The 20668-nt window shown below is 38.8% G+C and overlaps 1 protein-coding gene across 3 annotated transcripts in view; it reads right to left on the reverse strand.

The window, feature by feature from the left end:
* Window positions 1-20668, reverse strand: part of TAF2 (TATA-box binding protein associated factor 2) — a 66088-nt gene that overhangs the window by 43541 nt on the left and 1879 nt on the right. For 2 of the 3 annotated variants that reach the window (XM_027726923.2, XM_027726924.2), the window contains exons 2-10: window positions 19620-19674; window positions 18656-18816; window positions 6673-6791; window positions 5182-5323; window positions 4580-4811; window positions 4078-4262; window positions 3389-3502; window positions 2011-2110; window positions 297-382 (exon numbers count right to left, since the gene is read on the reverse strand). In XM_027726923.2, the coding sequence (XP_027582724.1) occupies window positions 297-382; window positions 2011-2110; window positions 3389-3502; window positions 4078-4262; window positions 4580-4811; window positions 5182-5323; window positions 6673-6791; window positions 18656-18816; window positions 19620-19674 (1194 nt within the window). Of the gene's footprint in view, window positions 1-296; window positions 383-2010; window positions 2111-3388; window positions 3503-4077; window positions 4263-4579; window positions 4812-5181; window positions 5324-6672; window positions 6792-18655; window positions 18817-19619; window positions 19678-20668 lie in introns of all 3 variants that reach the window. The other variant, XM_039382167.1, reaches the window with a different exon arrangement.

Below are 20668 nucleotides of genomic sequence, written 5' to 3' on the forward strand. Positions count from 1 at the left end.
TCAGGTCAAAATTATGGCATCATATTCTTCTCTTATCCTCTTACTAAAAAGCAGTTTCGTAACAGCATTAAAAACATTCATTATACTTAATTCCCTTTGAGATTTAAAGTGAAAGACAAATAAAACCACACTTAGTACAATATTCTCAAGATGTACTTTATGAGACTGGTAATACATGCCTGGGGCAGCTCAAGATCTTCAGCCTTTGGCCTTGTGCTACACAACACACCCAAGGCATATATTAATGGCCCCATAAAAACATACCCTTCAATGACTTGCAGCTTAAATAAACATACTTGTCTTTCTCTTTTCCTCCTCCGAATATTGGATGCAGTAAAACTCCACCAGTCTTCAGTTCGTATGCCACTATTTGATCTAACTCCTAAGAAGAACAACATACGTAAGTAAGCATATTTCAAGAGCAATTATTTAAAGAAGACAAGAAAGCTTTTAATATCATTGTTCAAGCCACACCTCCTAATTAACCATATTTACAGAGAGAGAGAATATTTTAAAATCGGGGATGTTCTTGCATGACAAACAATAATAAAACAGTAGAAATTAGCAGTTAATACTTGTTTTGGGTCTGGACAGTGGGTCAACCCACAATAATACTGAACTACATTACAGCTAAAGAGTATTATTATTCAACAAATAAGTTGTCTCTGATCAAAAGAGATAAGGGTAATCAGCATTTCCTTGCAGTAGAGAGCAACTACACACACACACATACATACATGTACGTATGTATATAATATACATAAATAAAATTAAATAAATATTTAAAATATGAATATATATATATATACATCTGGCCCAAGCTCTGCACAGGAACATGAATCTGAATTTGTGTGATGCTGTGCCCATGTTAACAAGCACACTTTAAGGTTAACTTTAAGGCCAGATGTTTGCATGGGCTCACTGTCGCTCAACAATCAACATGAACCAAATCAGTGTAAACTGATGTCTGTTTGCAACCCAATGTTAGTTAAACAATTTTCAAATGTTGATATGTATTGATATTTATTGATTCATATAAACTTACACACTTTCATACACTAGTAACACATTCAAAGAAGGAAGGGCAGAACCGGAGGCTGTGACAGTAGCACCTCTCACTTCTATATGGACGCCCTTAGCAACTCATGGGGAACAACACAGCAGTGAACTCTGCAACAGATCTACACCCAGTTCTGCTGTTCTCTGTAGCACCCACGCCTTTAGCACAGACAGCACACAACTGGTGAGCTGAATGAACATTAGGCAGATAACGATATGGTACTGGGTCCCCGTGTTAGTAAGGGGTTTTAATGGAGCCCATGGGGTTAGGAATTTAATTTCATGGAATAGGGAGAGCGAGAGAATGTGAGGAGAGGAAGAAGATACACATCTTCCTGTGAATAAATGTTACTGGCAAAGAATGAGGAGTCACTGCTGCTATCACTAGAAAGTATCTGTCTCAGAGCATTACATTTGAAAATGTAAGCTATAGACAGAAATTTCTTTTCCAGGAAAAGAAATCCCTTCAACAGGGATTTTTTACTGTTTCATTATTTCATTTAGCACTTCAATGACATTAAAAGATACCTGATCCTCTATTGATCCAAGCTAATACTGGAGCCTTTCGGAGCTATATGGATGGCCATCACAGTATAATGAATCCACCAAATACATATCCGTATGAATCCTATATTCTATGTATTCAAAAAGTAACGCCTTTTTTGACCTTTATTTTTTGGTGCAAAAGTCCAAACAAAAAGAGGAAAACTAATTGCACAGAGAGACAATTATTCATTATTCATTATTCATATGGCAGTCAGAAAAATGCATTTTGGTTCCTATGTTTGGTGTTTTTCCTTGCAGAAAGTGGTAAAAATATTTTAGCTCTAAGTTTTGTCACTACTAAACATGTCTTTAGATTGCAATGCAAAGCTGTTTTATATTCTGGTTTTATACTGTATCTTTGACACAAAATAAAAGGTACAGAAAATGCTACTATTATGATGTTACCTGTTTAATCCAGTGGCGATACTCATTAACACCAAAGGTTTTTTTCATCCAAAGGCCATAAATGTAACCAGAGATTCCCTTTAGCACCCATTCATCTGACCTATAATAATAAAGAAGTACGAATTATATCACTTCAGAAGACATTTTGTAGGGGATGGTATTTTTGACCAGCTCAAAAATAGCCACAGATTTCAACAGGTTATATAACTTCTCTAAGTCAATAGGAGTCTGATGAGCTGTGAACCAATTTATGGATCTTGGCACCTGGATGGGACCAATGAAACTGAAAAGTCAGTGAAAACTGAACTTTTACCACAGAAATCCAGATTAAAATATAAACCCAAGCTACTTTAGCCGAAATAATAACAATAAATGGGTGGAAATGGACACTAAAGCTAAAGCAACTGCCAATCTATATGATCTTAAGTTCTTGATAAACATCTCAATGCAGAAGATTTGGACAGCAAGCCAACAAAATATCTATTTCACAATTTGGTGGACACCTATTTAAACACATCTTCTGTGAGTTATGTTCTAAGAGAGAAAAATAGGGACAAAAACTATAACAAGAACAGAAACTAGAATCATAAACAGAAGAATGACACAAAGGGTACAATGAAGTGAATAAAACAAGAACATACAGAAAGGGAATCATTATGAAGGACAGAAAAAATTGTATTCACCATGGAAGTAGGCTACAAATAAGGAAGAGCAAAAGAAATTATTATAGAATGAACACCAATTTAATAACATGTTGATTTCCTGTTTTTAAAATAAGGATACTCTGAGACATATACTTTTGTAATGAAAAAAAGTAATGGGCTAATTGTCCCCAATATATAAAGTGTATGCAAAACGATTTAAAATAAATATTCATCATAACTGCAAGAGCCAGCTGGGGAGATTTTCTGAGCAATGAAGTTATAGTCACCTTAGCAGGAATTTTCCTGTTTGACACTAATTTCTGCATTGCCCTCCCTGAACAACTTCTTAATTTATTAGTTCTGTGCTCTGTAAGTACTTCCTATGCAGGCTACACTTCTTCATCCAGAATATCTGACAGAAATTTACTGATGATGTAGAAGAGTCTCCCTTCTAAAATTTCCACGTGCCAAAGCACACTACAATATTCAGGAAGACATATTCGATCTCTACAGGCTTTGGAACTTTTATCTCTCACATTCTCCTTTCAAACAACAACAAAAAATACTAATGGATTTTCATTTATTGAGCTGGTTTTATTATTTTTTCTTTTTTCTTCCTTTCTTCTACAATTAGTGTTTCGCTTATTTTGCTGATAAAACGCGATATGCAAATTAAAATTTTAGCTTTCTAGATTTTTCCCATTTTCTAGAGAATACTATGGTAAAATACTTACCAGGACATTCTGGATATGAAACATCCAAAGAACTGCTGGGCCAGGGCCTGTGCTAAGCACCTCCTTGTCAGTGGAGTTTCATCTATAATCATTGCACTGTGCAAGAGATTTGTGCTGGACCCCATAAAAAGAAAATAACGCAACATGAGCACCAGCTCCAAAGAAACACAAGAGACCTTGCTTTAAAAGCCAAAATAAATAAAATAATTCATTCACTGTTTTTCCAGTGAGACAGTAATCCCTTTTTTTAAATAATCTTATAAATCAGGCAGATCTCCTGCTCTACAGAAGATCAGTATATCTATATACAACTCTCTGTGTAGAGGCTAAGTATTGTAACTGGTGAAACTCTCTTGGATTCCTGATACCCTATTCCAGCTGAAGAAAAGTAAAACACAATCAAACTTCTGCAACTTAATTTGAGATTAAATTGCACTTCATGCATGGCATTTCTAATTCAGAAGGAAAATCTCTGACAGTTTTTTATTAAAGTAAATACAAATCCAACGTCTTTATAACAGATAAAAATGGCAATGGTGTTAAAAGTCTGTAATGCCAACAAAAATGAGCCTTTTCAAACTAGAGAGTCCAAAACTCAGGTTACAAAAATAACTAGATTTACAGATATTTTTCCACAGTCTTGGATCTAGAGCTTCTAGGTCTGTGGTGTAATTTTCTCAAATACTAACCTGAAAATACTCATGGATGCATAAGCAGCTACTTCAACATAAGCTTCATCTATGAAAACAGTCTTGAAACAGGAGTATGGATAGCGGCAGGTAAGAATCTCCTCATAAAATTCAAACACCTCATGAAGGTATGACGTGGTATGTTTGAGCAATGGGAGAAGTTGTGGTAAGCAAAAGTGAGTCACCTACAAAACACAGGAAAATTTGTTAGAAGGCCTACAAATATATTCAAATACATAAATATCAAGCATATTACATAACTGCGAGAAAACCCAACTCCAACTAAATTCAGACAGAAACAGAATTATTGCTCATTCAAAGGCATTATTTTGGAGATAAATTTAAATACAGGCATTACTAGACAAGCTTTATCATATAACTGTACTAATGGACGATGATCTAGACATATCCACATTTGACCAATACATACGGGTTGTAACATAAGTCAGTAATTCTTTTTTAAAAAAATAAAAAAGCAGGCCTCTGTGATGAAGATTATTACCTCATGCATGTATGGATCAACAAGAATTTCAAAAGGTCCTATTGCCAAGGAGATGTTAGAAGCTGCAGTTGGAATAGTCAGCATGTAATGAAAAGTCTTCTTTCTCATATCATGGGTGTATACAGTTTCCACCAAATCTCCGTTTGAAACAGCCACCATTGCAGCATCTACAGTATACTCAAGCTTCCAGGTACACAACTCAGAATATGAATCAACACAAGGAAACCAAAATCTAGGAAAGTTAAAATTGGGGTGAAAATGGTCAATAATTATACTTAACTCTTTTTCACAGGTGATTTTTCTCTCAAGTTCCAAATGATATTCCTAAATACTTTAAGAATATATGAATGTTGACATACTGACTCCTACAATATATTAACTTTATAAAGCTTTACAATTTTTTTTGCCATTACCTCCTGCTGAGCTATAAAGACAAGACATCCTAATTACTAGTCATTAGATGCTACTTCACATCAGTAAGCTCCTTTCAGGCACAACTTAAGTCCTAGAATTTTTCAAACTTAAAAGAATTCAAAGAAATTATTTGTATTTCCAACACTAAGTAGGAAATATAGTGTAACATTCAAAGACAGTCTTCTTACCTTGTAGAATTCTGATAACCACACGAAAAGACATGAGCCCCTCTTTCTGCCATGTTGCCCTCCATGTTAGGTACCACAAAATGAAGGCCTCCTTTCGGCTGGTCCAGAGAAAAGTTTATATGCACCTTCAGGACTTTTAACTCTGCAGCACAAAGACCAAAATTGGAGTAAATATATACAACTTACATAAAAGTTATTTCAGAATAATAATTCAGTTTTGGACTCTTAGTCTTTCAAGATTATGTGTTTACTTCATTTTCATGGACTTCCGGGTCCATTTAAAATGTACAACTCAAAACCTCAAAACCTGAGACCTCCTAAGCATAACTTACAGGATATGAATTTATAGGAATCTTTATTAATTAATAAAAGCTGCAATTGGAGCTACATTTCATCTTCCAATTTCCCAGCAGTAAAGCATATTTATACACTGATTGTACCCTAAGCATAATCTCTTCGTACATTGCTGAAATAATGTTCTACAAAAACTGCATGTAGCAGGCACATTCTTAAAAGACATAATATTTTCATGTGCAGTTGCTTAAAACCTCTTATTATAGTTAATGCTTTTCCTGTAACTTAAGTGTCTTTGCTTTGGTTTAGTTTCACAGAAATTTTACCTATGAATAGACTTGCAAGAAAAGAAATTCAAGCATACACTGAAATTTATCCCACAGGTCTCACCATATTTTGGCATTCAAACTTTGAAAAGTGAAATTATACATGCTTGAATATTTTCCTTTCTAGGCTTGCAAGTAAGGTAACAGGAACTTACACAAAAATTAAAAGAAACAAAAATGTCTTTCCCATTAAGGTGCATCTGACAACACTGTGAGTCAGCTTCATGATCCAGTTGTTATTATTCTCTCACAGGTCTCATAAATCCATGGGAAAAACTGATTAAACCATGTAAGAAAATCATACAAGAAACCAATAAGATCCATGTAAGAAAATAATCAACACCAGAGGGTAATTTATTCAAACAGCTACTTACCCCATGATCTATTATGCCAGTTTATAAAGCAGTCTACTTCCACTACCAAATCAATTTTAAAATAACCATTCTTCAAAGTGAGATGGGATAAAATTGATATAGCTTTGTATGATTATGGATATAGCTATATCCTTGTAAATTATTTTCTCTGTTGGATCATACACGTTGTAAGTAAACTCAAAATTAAAATTTAGCACCCAATATACTCCATTATTCCCACTTCCTCAAATAGTCTTTTGGGGTCATGACCACCCAAGAGTATGCTTGTGAAGAGTGTTAAGAAACCTTGCTACCATTTCTCCATATTACCAAGAAGTGTAAAGGTATTTTTTCAGACTTCCAGTGGAAAGAGACAGGTGATAAGGAAACAGCAACCATAATTTCATAAAATAATGTAACACTACCTCTACTTATTTAAATCTACTATCTTCCTATGCAAATTTGTAGCCAACAACTCTATGGCATCTTAAATTAAGCTTGCAGTATGGTCTCTTTACCATCAACATGTTTCCACAGCTCCGAGGGAACCTTAATGCAGAGTTCTCCATTTCCAGCATCTGGGTCCACAGCACTGACTGCAGCAGCATAGGCATTGGAAAAATAGTTGAGATTCCTCCTGTCAGAAATACCCAGTTAATTCTTAAACTGCAGTTGTGCTGAACCACAAAAAAACAATTTTGGCAGTTATACAGTTTCTATACTGAATTTCAAGGCCCATCTTCAACCACATGGTTTTTTTTGCTTTTAAAGGAGTGGAAGAGAAAAGGAGTAAAGCTTAGATTTCAACAACCAGAACTTAAAACGTGGTTCTTGCAGAAGTGATATATGATCAAAAAGACTTAAGCAGCAATAATGCCCAATAAATTAAGTGAGAAATGCTCAGTGTTCTTTTCTTGCCAATAAGAGTAATATTTACATTTATTGGGCTAGAAATCTAAAATTCTGGTTTTTTTTAATTTTGAGTTAAGTTTGCATCTTTTTTCTAAAGATCTGTCTTGAAGATCTGCTTCCTCATATTCAGTTTTGCTCTTATGTTGCTTTTCTAAATGTAGTAAGATTTTAGCTCGGCAATGGTATTTTTCCTCCCTTAGCTTGATGGATAGGAAGAGGGTTTTTTTATGCACTTGTAAATATCACATAAAATACTACAGGTTAGAGTTTTGGCCTTAATATACAAACACAGAAATACACGTTATACTTTTCAGTCCCTAGAAACATTTTTCTTTTTTAAAGTGTTACCATAATTTATTTAAATTGCAGACCCAAATTTTTGTAATCAGGTTAGCTACTATATATCAGATGCTAATTAACTGCTCATTTCATTCCAAAGTCATACCATTACTTCAGTTATGACTTAGATTAACTGTTTTCTACTGAAATGAGCAGGAACATGCATATGTCTGCTATTAAAATGCTTATGAGCAGGATGTTATCTTATTATTTAATGTGCTTAAGTTGAGATACTAGAGGATGACCAGTCACATTCAAAAATAAAAGCATGGTGTAGCAGGTTGACCCTGGCCGGATGCCAGATACTCACTAAGGCCATTCTCTCACTCCCCTCTGCAACTGGACAGAGGAGAGAAAAAAAAACAGCTAAGGACTCATGAGCTGAGATAACAGCTGGGAGAGGTCACTTACTGATTACCTTCGCGGGCAAAACAGACTCAAAGTGGGGATAGTACTTAAATTTATTACTAATAGATAAGAGCCAAAGAGTGAGAAATAAAACAGTCTTAAAAACACCTTCTCCCCACCCCTTTTTCCATGTTCTCCCTCCTCCCCCCCAGTGGTGCAAGGGGACAGGGAATGGGGGTTACGGTCAGTTGTAGTTTCTGCCGCTGCTCAGGGAGAGCAGTCCTTCCCCTGCTCCCGTGGGGTCCCTCCCATGGGAGACAATCCTTGATGGACCTCTCTGTCGTGAGTCCATCCCTCGGGCAGCAGTTCTTCCCAAACTGCTGTCCCGTGGGTCACTCCTCCATGGAGTGCAGTCCTTCACCAATGAGCTGCACCGACATGGATCCCCCATAGGGGCCACAAGTCCTACCCGGGAAAAACCTGCTCCACCGTTGTCTTCCCCCTCCTCGGGTTGCAGTTCCCCAGCAGGACCCTGCTCCATCTTGGGCCTCCCACAGGGTCACAGCCTCCTTCATGCATCCACCTGCTCCAGCATGGGTTCCTCCATGGGCTGCAGGGGGGTCTCTGCACTCCAATGGTCCTCCATGGGCTGCAGGGGCACAGCTGCTCCACCATGGGCTGCACCACAGGTTGCAGGGCCTCAGCTCCGGCGCCTGGAGCACCTCCTGCCCCTCCTTCTGCACTGACCTTGGTGTCTACCTTGTTGTTCTCATGTTCTTACTCTGCTCTTCCCTGGCTGGAATTTTTTCTGCGCAACAACCTTCTGTTCTTAAACGTATTATCTCAGAGGCGTTACTATCACTCCTGATTGGCTTGGCCTTGGCAAGCGGCAGGAAGTCCATCCTGGAGCTGGCCGGCATTGGCTCCACAGGACAGGGGAAGCTTCTAGCAGATTCTAACAGAAGCCACCCCTGTAGCCCCTCCCTGCTACCAAAACCCAACCCACTACACATGGGAGCAAAATCTTTCTTAATTCTAATCCTCCAGCACACAAAGTTCTTCAAAAGCTTGCACAACTCTATACATGAAAAGAATTATTTATCACCTTTTCCCCAGAATTTGGGTACCACCGATGAATCCAAACACTGGAGGCAGAAACACAACCAAGCATAAAGCCACTATATAATCACAGAACCACAGAAGAGTTTGGGTTGGAAGGGACCTTTAAAGGTCATTTATTTCAACCCCCCTGCAATAGATAGAGACATCTTGCACTACATGAGGTTGCTCAGAGTCCTGTCCAACCACACCTTCAGTGTTTCCAGGGATGGGGCATTTACCACCTCCCTGGGAAACTAGTTCCAGGGTTTCACGGTGCTCACAGTAAAAGAGTTCTTTATATCTAGTCTAAATCTACCCTTCTTTAGTTTAAAACCATTACACTTTGTCCTATCACAACAGGCCCTACCAAAAAGTCTGTCCCTGTCCTTCTTATAAGCCCCCTTTAAGTACTGGAAGGTTGCAGTAAGATCTTCCCAGAGCCATGTCTTCTTGAGGTTGAACAGCCCCAGCTCCCTCAGCCTTTCACCACAGATAGGTGCTCCATCCCTCTGATCATCTCCACAGCCCTCCTCTGGGCCTGCTCTAACAGGTCCCTGTCCTTCCTGTGCTGAGGACCCCAGAATTGGATACAGCACTCACCAGAGTGGGGTCTCATCAGAGCCGAGGGGAGGGGCAGAATCACCTCTCCTCACCCTGCTGCCCATGTGCAAGTGAGGCAGCCCAGGACAGGGTTGCCTTTTTGGGCTGCAAGCACACCTTGATGGCTCATGTTGAGCCTCTTATCTCCCAGCACCCCAAAGTCTTTCTCCACAGGGCTGCTTGCAATCCCTTCATCCCCCAGTCTGTATTGATACTGGGGGTTGCCCTGACCCAGATGCAAGATTGCTATACCACAATGGAGTAAATTAACTTTTGGCTGGGGACTCCACCTTCCATGGAATCTGAAGTCCACACAAAGCAGACATGACCTCATTTCAGGATTTTGCTTTCATCTAACCATTCTCTATTCACCACCCACAGAGAAAACAACCCAAATGTGTACCTTATTTGGAAGAATGAAGTGTAATTAACCATGCCAGCATCATTCTGTAAGTCTTGATATGTAAAACACCATGCTTAATATTCTTAGTCTTCCACGTATAAAAAACTTTGCTAAAACACGGAAATATGAGAACATATTTTCATGTAGTTCTTCATCTTTGGCAATTATAGTGCACAAATTCCCTGGCACCACTACCAGGACTGAGAATGTCAGGAGCAGTAAACTTGTCTACTTTGCTTGGAAGCTCCTGAAAATCAGACATGAATAGTAAATGGGACCATTTGAGCATAGAAACACCCAAATTTTAAACACTCAAGTTTTAATACAGTTTTTTTCCTTTTTCACAGCTGAAGTGTACCTATAGATAGGATCTAACACCAACAAGTTTTAAATGCAAAAGTTTGAATTTGTATACTGGAATATACCATAACTCCAGCTATGGCTCCAGAATAATTCAAAATCACTTAAACTCCAGCTGATGTGCTGTCTCCTAGTCTCAGTCACTCATTCCTACTCCCTCACTCACTAAGGAGACTACTGTTCACCTGACTTTGTAGGGATCCAGCTCCAAGTGCCAAATGGAAAAAAAGTCTTTTTTTCAGACAGCTTTCAGTTGGTTTACCTCCCTGACCTGTCATACTGAGGGGTCAAAGAAATACCCTAGCCAATGTTGTTTTAAACTCTCTTCAAATGGCATCCTAGAAAGGCAAACAAATACCACCAGAAAAACTCTATTTAAAAAAAGACTGGATGAAGCCTAGCCACGAACATGAGCATGACTAAGAACTATATTAGTAATTAAAAAAACTAGCAACAGCAAACAACAGTAACATTCTGTTAGACTGTAAAGTCTGAAAGTTTTTAATTTTAATCTAAATTGGTCCTGAAAATTGACTATTTTTGATAGGGGATCCCTTTCCAATACATCAGTGAGAATTTTCTCCAGATTTGAGAATTGTGATGAGCTTGTGGCTACACTTCAAACATCAGTGAGTTCACAGACAGGAAAAGGTTATGATTTTACAGCAAAAAAGGTAGACTCCACAGAGTTTAACATTTTATGGAAAACAGTCTATTCTGATATTTCTATTTTTGTGAAGTGTTCTAATTCAAATGGGTGATTCATTGTAAAAGAATCCATTAAAAGCTTAGTACCACAGATTAATTTTTTCATAGGTTGAACTATTCTCCATAAACTGGATATGGTCATTTTAACAAAAACAGAGCACAAACCAAAAGTGACAGCCCAAAGAACAATGATAAATTGTCCTGATGCTAAGCATAGACTGACAATGAAAAAAAAAAAAAAGCATTCATGTTTTCTTTCTGGTAGAGATACATCTTATTATCAGAATTCACCCCAAACACTGTTAATTACACCCCAAGTGCATGCAGCTCATAAAGAAGAGATCCTGCAGAGGTTTTTAAAGTACCTTTTAAAGCTACTAACTGATTCCAAATAGCTCCATGTCAACTTTCCATAGCATTTCTCACTATTAGCTGCACCAGTGCTACAAATATATGTGCTAAATACGTAGTCTACAAAGCACTGTCTTCTTACAGTACTTAACATCAACTTGGCAAAATAAGTTCTTCGATCTACAAGCAATTAATTACTCTTCATTACCTGTAATTCATTTACTATTTTATTTTGCTTCCGAGATAGAATTAGCACTTGATATTGGAGTATATATATGACATAGTACATATTATATGCAGCATATTTTAAATAGATAATTTGTACACATATATGTAATTTATTAATAAGGCAATGATTTGAATCTTTAGCACACTGAGAAACCTAATTTCCATTCCTGCCCAAGCTTAAGGACTTTGTCCCCTCTTTTTTCAAAAGTTCTCTACACCTTTATGCCATGGTTTAGGAACAGTATTCCCCAATTTAGTGTTCCTACTGAAACACTCCAAACCACACCACTCAATCACTTCCCCTTCTCCTCCCCCTTCCCCCAGGGTGGGCTGGAGAGGAGAACCGGAGGCACAAAAAGTAAAGAACTCAGGTTGAGATAAAAACAATTTATTGGAAACAGCAATGAAGTAAGACAAGAACAGTAACAGCAACAATACAAACAACACAGAGTACAGGGAAAGAGACAAACAATTCACATATTAATGCTCACCCCACAGAAAACCTCCTCCGAAAATACCCAACTGCTCCCTCTGCCCTGTTAACCGAGGCAGAAGTGAGCCCTTCCCTGATCCCTGGAAAATGACTGAGGTGACAGAAAAACCTCTGGGTCCTGGCCATGTCCTGGCCACGGTCCCCTCACAGCTACTGCAAAACTTAACCCTGTCCTGGCCAGAACTAGGACATTATCCACCCCTTATTTTATACCATCTACGTCATCCCCAAATCCTACACCTTCCTACTATACACATGCATGTGTATATGTATATACACACACACATATATATATACATACACAAGCACAGGTACCATTTCCATAGTCAATGGTCATCCCTCCAAGATGTCTGTTGAGCTCATTTAGTCCACGACTGCGGGTTCTATCCGTCCTAGATGTCTTCCAGGGCAGGAGGGCTGGTGTGCCGTCAGTTGGTTGCAAGGTGCACCAGCAGTTCATGACTGGTGTATGTGGAGCAGATACTCATTGTCCATGGTAGTTCTGGCATACAGTGGCAATGTCATTGAACAACCAATTCAGCATTACAGACTGCAGCCCAACTCTTGGGTACGTGTGCACCTACATGATGTACTTTTACAGCCAATTTCTCTACCTGGGCAGCGATGTCCTGCCACAATTCAGCAGCCCAGATGGGTTTCCCTCTGCAATGCCAATTGGCCTTTTTCCATCAGTCCAGCCACCCTCACAAAGCATTTGCTACCGTCCATGGGTCACTGTAGAGGTAGAGCACTGGCCATTTTGCTTGTTCAGCAATATCTAAAGCCAGTTGGACAGCTTTCAGCTCTGCAACCTGACTTGATCTGCCTTGCCTCCCAATAGCTTCTGTGACCTGCCATGTAGGACTCCATAGGGCAGCTTTCCATTTTTGATGTAGAGCTACAGTAGAGCAAGAAACATGAGTAAGGAGCAAGTCACTTTTCATTTTCTGGTAGTTGATTATATGGTGGGGCCTCCTCAGCACGTGCCACCTTTTCCGCCTCCTCTGATGGTAGTCCAAACTTTTCACCTTCAGACCAGGTCAGTTTGTGATGACTTCCAAGATCCTGGGGAGATTGAGATTTCCTATTCCAGCTCACTGTGTGACCACAGCGATCTTACTCCACGTAGCACCAGCGGCATGACGTGTGGAAAGGACTTTCCCTTTGAATATCCAGCCCAGCACTTGCAGTCAAGGTGCCAGGAGGAACTGTGCTTCAGTGCCAGTCACTTCTGAAGCAGCTCAAACCCCTTCCTAAGCTACCAGGATTTCTTTTTCAGTTGGGGTGTAACAGGCCTCAGATCCATCGTACCCCCAGCTCCAGAACCCCAGCGGTTATCCTCAAGTCTCCCCGGCTGCAGTGCAGAGCATGTTCTTCTTCTGTCCTGTCCTGACTGGCCCAAGGGCTACTACATGAACAATCTCCTGTTTAATTTGTTCAAAAGCTTGTTGTTGTTCAGGGCCCCACTTAAATCATTCTTCTTCCAGGTCACTTGATAGAGAAGGTTTACAACCTCACCATAATCTGGAATATGCATTCTCCAAAAACCCACAGCACCCAGGAAAGCCTGTGTTTCGTTCTTACCAGTCAGTAGGGACATAGATATCACTTTGTTAACCATGTCCATTAGAATCTGACAACATCCATCTTGCCATTTTACTCCTAAAATCTGAATTTCCTGGGCAGGTCCCATGACCTTACTTTGTTTTGTGGCAAAACCAGCTTTCAGGAGGATCTGGATTCTCTTCTCCCCTTTCTCAAAAACTTCCTCTGCTGTGTTGCCCCATTCAAGAATGTCATCAAAGTACTGCAAGTGTTCTGGAGCCTCACGCTTTTCCAGTGCAGCCTGAATCAGTACATGACAAATAGTGGGGCTGGGTTTCTACCCCTGGGGCAGTCGGTTCCAGGTGTACTGCACTCCCCTCCGGGTAAAGGCAAACTGTGGCCTGTGCTCTGCTGCTAAAGGAATGGAGAATGCACTGACAATATTGATGGTGGCACAACTTTGCTGCCCTGGACTCCAGTTCATACCGAAGTTCCAGCATGTCCAGCACAGCAGCATTCCATGGTGGTGTGACTTTGTTCAGGCCACGATAGTCTCCTGTCAGTCTCCACTCTCCACTGGGCTTACACACTGGCCATATACAACTGTTAAAGGGTGGGAGAGTCTTGCTGACCACTCCCTGGCTCTCCAGTTCACAAATCATGTCATGCATGGTGGTCACAGAGTCCTGGTTGGTGCAGTGTTGTTGACAGTGCACTACTGTGGTACCAATCAGTACCTGTTGTTCTTTGACCCTCAGCAGTCCCACAGCAGAAAGGTCCTCTAGAGACCAGGCAAGGTATTCAGCTCTCTAATTTCCTCTGCCCTGAGGTAATCTATGCCAAGGATGCACAGGGCCTCTGGGCCAGTCAAATGTGGTGGTTTTGCCATTCATTCCCAGTCAGGTTCACTTCAGCTTCCAGTACAGTCAGCTGTTGGGATCCCCCTGTCACCCCAAAAGTAGAGATGGATTCTGCCCCTACATATCTTCATGGCATCAGAGTGCATTGTGTGCTGGTGTCAACTAAAGCCTTATACTCTTGTGGGTCTGATGTGCTCTACTAGATCCTCCTTGAGAGAATGCCTTTCCCTCATGCTTGACAGGAGTCGCCTCCAGAGGTTGAGTTTCTGTCCTCTTCCCAATCTCCTTGTCAATGCCCACATCCCAGGACAAGGATCTCAGTTGCTTGGCTTCACTACCATCCAGTTTCATATTGTGGGCCGCAATACTCCAGCATTGGACCAGCCAGGTCACCAGAGGCTCAGCCAACTGGCAGCTAAAATCGTTTCTCAGAGCTCACAGCTCACCCGGCAATAGGGATGAGGTGATTATCTCTGGCCCTGCCTCTTCCTCCTGTTCTGAGGGCCCTACTTCCTCTTCATCCCTCACTAAGCAAACTGATTTTGTCTTGGATTCCTTCTTCTGTATAGGGGCGACTGCTAGCAGCATTGGTTGTTCCTCTGGCTCAGCTGCAGTTTGAGTGGCCACAGTGCCTGTTGGTCTGCTTTCCTTAACGTCCTTAATATCCAGAGGAAATCAAAATTCTCTAAAGCTGTTGTAACAGGCCTGAAGAAGAAAAAGGGGGTCAAAAGCTGGGGGAAAATCCTCCTCCCCTGTTTTCTCCAGTCTTTGCAAGACTTCAAACTCTTCCTGAAAAGCATAAGCAAAGATGGGATTCTCTGCCACCTTGTGTATACATGGGAAAGTAGTGTGAATAGTTTCATACCTCACTACTCAGGTGTTTGCTCAGTCAGGGAGAAAGTGACTGTGTTATCTAAGTTCATCCATCTATTCTGATATGAAAAAGCCATGTTGTCCCGAAGCCCCCAAAAGAAATTACAAGATCGAAGTCTGACTTTATTTCTAGATAAGCCTCTAAAAGCTCATTCGCTTGTTACCTGAAACTATGGTTTGGGACTGACAGATAAACTGGCAATGGCATTAAAGCTGAAAATATATCTAATGCACTAATTAACAGTTTCTAACGTTTCCTACAAATTTTAGCGATTTTTAATTACCTTTTTAGGAAAGGATATTCAAAAGTGACAATATACAAGATTGAAAAAAATTGTTTCACCTCCTGCAACACTGAATATGTGAAACAACACAGACTGTGTGTCAATGATTTTTGCAGTAATAGATGATAAAACCTGGAAGTATTATTTGAACTGAAAACAAGATGAATATTTAAACTCAGAACACACAGATGATCTGACATCTCACCCAAGAAGTAGCAAAGAATATCATGGTGAGGCAGAAACAATTGCATAGATAAAGCTCTTTTAATCTCCAATTTCTCAACCCTTTTTAAACTGTTTTTTGCATGCCAAAATTTGCACAACATAAACAACAAACCATTTCTCTTTACTTTCACCTCCTATCAGCAAACATAATCTCTCAAGTCAGAGATGCTGTAGCAAGTCTTCTAATCTTTACTCCATACAGAATTTTCCATTTCTAATGGAATTCTGATTCTAAATAAGGGAGTAAGAAGTCTTTAAATTATCTTAACTTTGATAAAAAAGTAGGAAAGGGTACATTAAATTAACTCTTCTACATACTTATGCCCCAGATTAGATATTAGGAAAAAATTTCTTCACAGAAAGGGTTGTAAAGCATTGGAACAGACTGTCCAGGGAAGTGGTGGAGTCATCATTCCTGGAAGTGTTCAAAAAACATGTGGACATGGCACATGGTTTAATGGTGAACATGATGGTGTGCTGGGTTGACAGTTGGACTTGATGATCTTACAGGTCTTATCCAACTTTAACACTTTTAAGATTTTATGCATTCTTTTAGAAAACAACATCTACGAAACCAAAACCATCATCCAAAAAAAAGAGAAAATACTTGTATACAAAACCTTGTAACTTGAACTTATTTCATACTTGCTACACACAACAGGAAAGAGTAAAGATTGAAAACAAATTATTTTAAATAAACAGGTTGCCAAGAACCCTCTTAACTTCACGTTTACTAATTCAACAGACTACTGAGGAAAACTATGCAAAAGGTAACTGTCTCTGTACCATTAGAGGCAAAACATCATGTCTAATCTGTGTCCTGTTCAAAATAACTGCTGCAGCCTAGTTCAGCTGCAAGGGCACAAAGGCCATCATCACTAAACTTGCCGTAACAAGTGAGAACTTGGAAGAGCTGACCAGATGATTAAAAACTACTACAAACCACTGCTGTTTCTAGAAGCAGTTCTTTGTAATGAATGGCAGAGGAAATCCACTGATGATTTTTTTGAGATCCTAATTCTTGAGAGGTTTTAGATTTCTAGCACTTCTGTTTGCAATCCTGCCTTAAGAGCAGAGATGCTATATTTAATTACCCAATTTGGACCAGGTATTTCAATTGAAAAATGCATGTTTCACCTAATACTTTGTAACCTATGTTGCCTTTGACTTCTGAGATACAGAAAGACGCATACAAATTTTTTGTTATGAATATTTGGTGACCTCTGTCTTTCATAACTATGAATAACACAGGAGGTATGAAATACAGAGATTTTCTATTAAGTTTGAATAGTTTGAACAGAAAAACTCTGCACAAAATTATAGAATTATCTCTCCTGATCCCCTTCTTAACATAATGGATTGCTCACTCTGATAATTTTAAATTATGCTTCTTTCTCACATCTGCCAGAAGTTATGCAGGATTCCAGTTATTACTGAATCACAGAATGGCTGAGGTTGGAACCTCTGGAGGTCTCTGGTCCAGTCCCTCAGCTCAAGCAGGGCCACTGACAGCCCGTTGCTCAGAAACATGTCCAGATGACTTCTGTCATCTGAGTATTTCCAAAGATGGAGCCCCCACAATCTCTCTGGGGTTGCAGTGCTCAGTCACCCTCACAGTAAAGAAGTGTTTTCTGATGTTCAGAGGGAACCTCCTGTATTTCAGTTTGTGCCCACTGCTCTCTGGTCCTGTCAGTGGACACAAAATACATGAAATTCTATCAGAAAACAGGAAAATGCGTTTTACTGTGAGGGTCATCAATACTGGAGCAGGTTGCCTGGAGAGACTGCAGGGATTCCACCCTTGAAGATACTCAAAACCAACTGGACACAGCCCCATTCAACCTGCTCTAATTGACCCTGCGTGAGCAGGTGAGTTGGACTGGGTGTCAGTAAGTCTCTTCCAACCTAAAGGTCTCTGTGATTTCATATCAACTGCTGCTAAATATGTACAACACTTTCACCAGAAGTTCTTTAACAATTCAGCAAATTGTAAATTCAGCAAAAAGAAGGTGTGAGAACATGAACATAAGTTTCAATAAATCAAAAGAGAATACTTTGGGAAAACATTTGCCCATTGTGCTTCACTTACAAAAAAATCAAACAGAGATGAGATTTTTTACTGAACTCCCTTCCCATATTTGTTCCCCAAAACTTGTGGGACAATTCATGTTTTTAAATTTGCTCTTCGATATCAGCTGGTAAATAAATTTGAAACTTTTCTTTCAAATTTCAAAGTGAGTTCAGGTAACGTGCTAGGACTTATACTCTTATCTACCACAAGAAACAATAGAAGTTTGATTCCATAGGAAAGACCAAAAGCTTTACTTCTAGCACTTCATAACAACTTAGAAGCCCTGCAATGAGGATTCTGAATTTTTGACATACCGAGCAATAGCAACAACAACAAAAATATCAAGTCACAAAACAAGTAGAATTACAGAATTAATAGACTCGAGTGGTTCACTATCAGGACTCAAAAGAAAATTTCATGGCTCTGATAACCAACTCAGTGTCCCATATAAATGAAAACTGTATTTGCAAACTGAATTATTGAAGCTCTTGTATAAGTGATGAATAAAGGAATACAGAGTGTCTGTCACAAACAAATAGTTTAAATGCAATGACTTTTTCCCCATAAAGTACTTTTTAAAGAAGTGTTTGATTCTTTTTCAAAACAATACAAAGGTATGTTAGTGAAAGAAATTCTAAAGAAGAAAAATTATTGCCAAAATACTTCCCCAAAATTAGGTCACCATACCAAAAGTCACCATTAGGAAATTACCAGGTAAAACTTCAGAGTAAAATAAAATAGGTCATGCTTAAGAGCAAAAGAAAACACTAAATCTGCAGAGTTTTAAACACACCACTTACTGCTTTGACTCATGGTGACAAACCTCCAGCGTTGGATCATTATAGATGAAAGCTGCTTCTAAATCGTTGACTCTCACTCTGTAAATCCGGCACTGTTTGCTGTTCAGCTTGATTCTGTTCAGGTTTGCAACCGTGGGAAATATTGTCAGTTCCACATAACCCTATGAAAACACAAAACAAACCTTCTGTAAAATCTTTATCAACTCATAAAATAGGGAGATATAAAAGAATTCTTATTAGCACAATTCAAAGAAGATCATCAGTATAAAGATATTTATTTTAAAAGGAAACTGGTTTGCCCTTTTAGACATGTAGATTGTCTTCCATGCTATTTAACAGGTGAATTTTCCCACATGTGAAATAAAACAAAACAAAACAAAAAAACTGAACATGACTGACAATCATGTTTCTTTTACCGGAAATAATCTGCCTCTATTGACTAGATTTCAAGTTGTTAGCATCACTATATTTATCATCACTATGATGTAGGTTTTGGTATCTGAGCTTTACACAATTTCTAAAATCTAAGCAGAATCTATTTAAGCAGATGTCTAAATTCACAAAGACCCTCTGTGACTTCAGGCCTGAAATCATCAGTCTCTTCAAAGGCCCAGTGAACTCACATATAGGCTAAAAAACTCTACACACCTATCTCTAACATCAGCTAACACTGCATGAACATCAATTTTGAACAGCAAATTGCTCTGTAATACTACTTGCAATGCAGTGGCCTTCATTTAGACACCTTTTTTGTACAGAGATTAAAGCGTTCACAATTAGAAGGTATTTTATTTGATGCATGTCAAGGAATGACAGACTTATGAGAGGCATCAGATTAGAAAATATAACATATGAAGAGTCTGAACAACATAATTAGCTTGTGTGTGCAGTTGTTTCCTCTAAAAGCATGAATAAAACCCAGATGTTTAATTTCTACTTTCACATTTTATTAAGAAATACTTACTACAACAGACTTTCTCTGAAAATTTATGTTGTTGATACAAACCACCTGATGAGTTGTACTGGAAGAAAAGAAAAATTTAAAATAAGTAAGTTTTGCATAAATGCCAGCATTTAAAGTAATACTTTAACCCAGTTTAAAAAAAATAGAGAGCTATACAGGATATAAGTATATATAGGTAAATATTGCATATAAAATATACTTATATAAGAAGAATTAATGGTTGTCTAAATTGCTTACATAGTCTAAACCAAATAATGAATAGAAGTTGCACACAAGGTCAAGAAAGTTCTAATAAAATCAAACATAGTATCATACCATTATGAGTATTACTAGGAAGATTACAGAAGATAGCAACATCGGTTTTGAACATCACTTATCTATACGTAAAAATAAAGCAGTACCAATGGCATAGTGTCAAGGCCTAACATTGCAGTGATATACAGTATCAAAAATGGTATGTAGCCATTGCAATCAGAGACCTGCGAAAATTTATCTGAGGAGTTGACTCTCACACACAATTTATGTAAGCAGGTATTATACATTAAAAGATATAGCATGTGCTTTTACAATGAACATGCCATAAGAATCGTGTCTTGCTTTATAAACCACCTAAGGAGTCTTTCTGCTGTGCCTTTTGCAATCGGACATGTCTATCTCGCATTGGCCTCATTAGCCACCAGTGTGCCTGTAACAAATGTGGATAGAGCCTTCCTAAATCTTCGTTTGCGAAGCCCAGTCATGATGATGCCATAAGAACTTATTACTTAAAATAATGGTTATATATTAATCAAGACTGGTATTAAAGTAGTGTAATTCATGACTCAAGATACAACCTTGCAATAATTCAACTTTTATGACATATCACACATTATATGCATACTCACGTACCCTGAACCTTAAAAAGTGATATTGCTTCAGCTGAGATCAAGTATGACAAAAATTCCTACAAGAGAATAACACCTAAAAACCGACTCAGACATTACCCATATTTAATTGTATTAAAGTACAAAGATCAGTGTTTACAGAGCCATTGTGCTGTCTACTCTTTT

This window comes from Pipra filicauda, unplaced genomic scaffold (genome assembly GCF_003945595.2).
Source record: "Pipra filicauda isolate LSUMZ 115617 unplaced genomic scaffold, ASM394559v2 scaffold25_size4600443_pilon, whole genome shotgun sequence".
NCBI classification, from domain to species: domain Eukaryota; kingdom Metazoa; phylum Chordata; class Aves; order Passeriformes; family Pipridae; genus Pipra; species Pipra filicauda.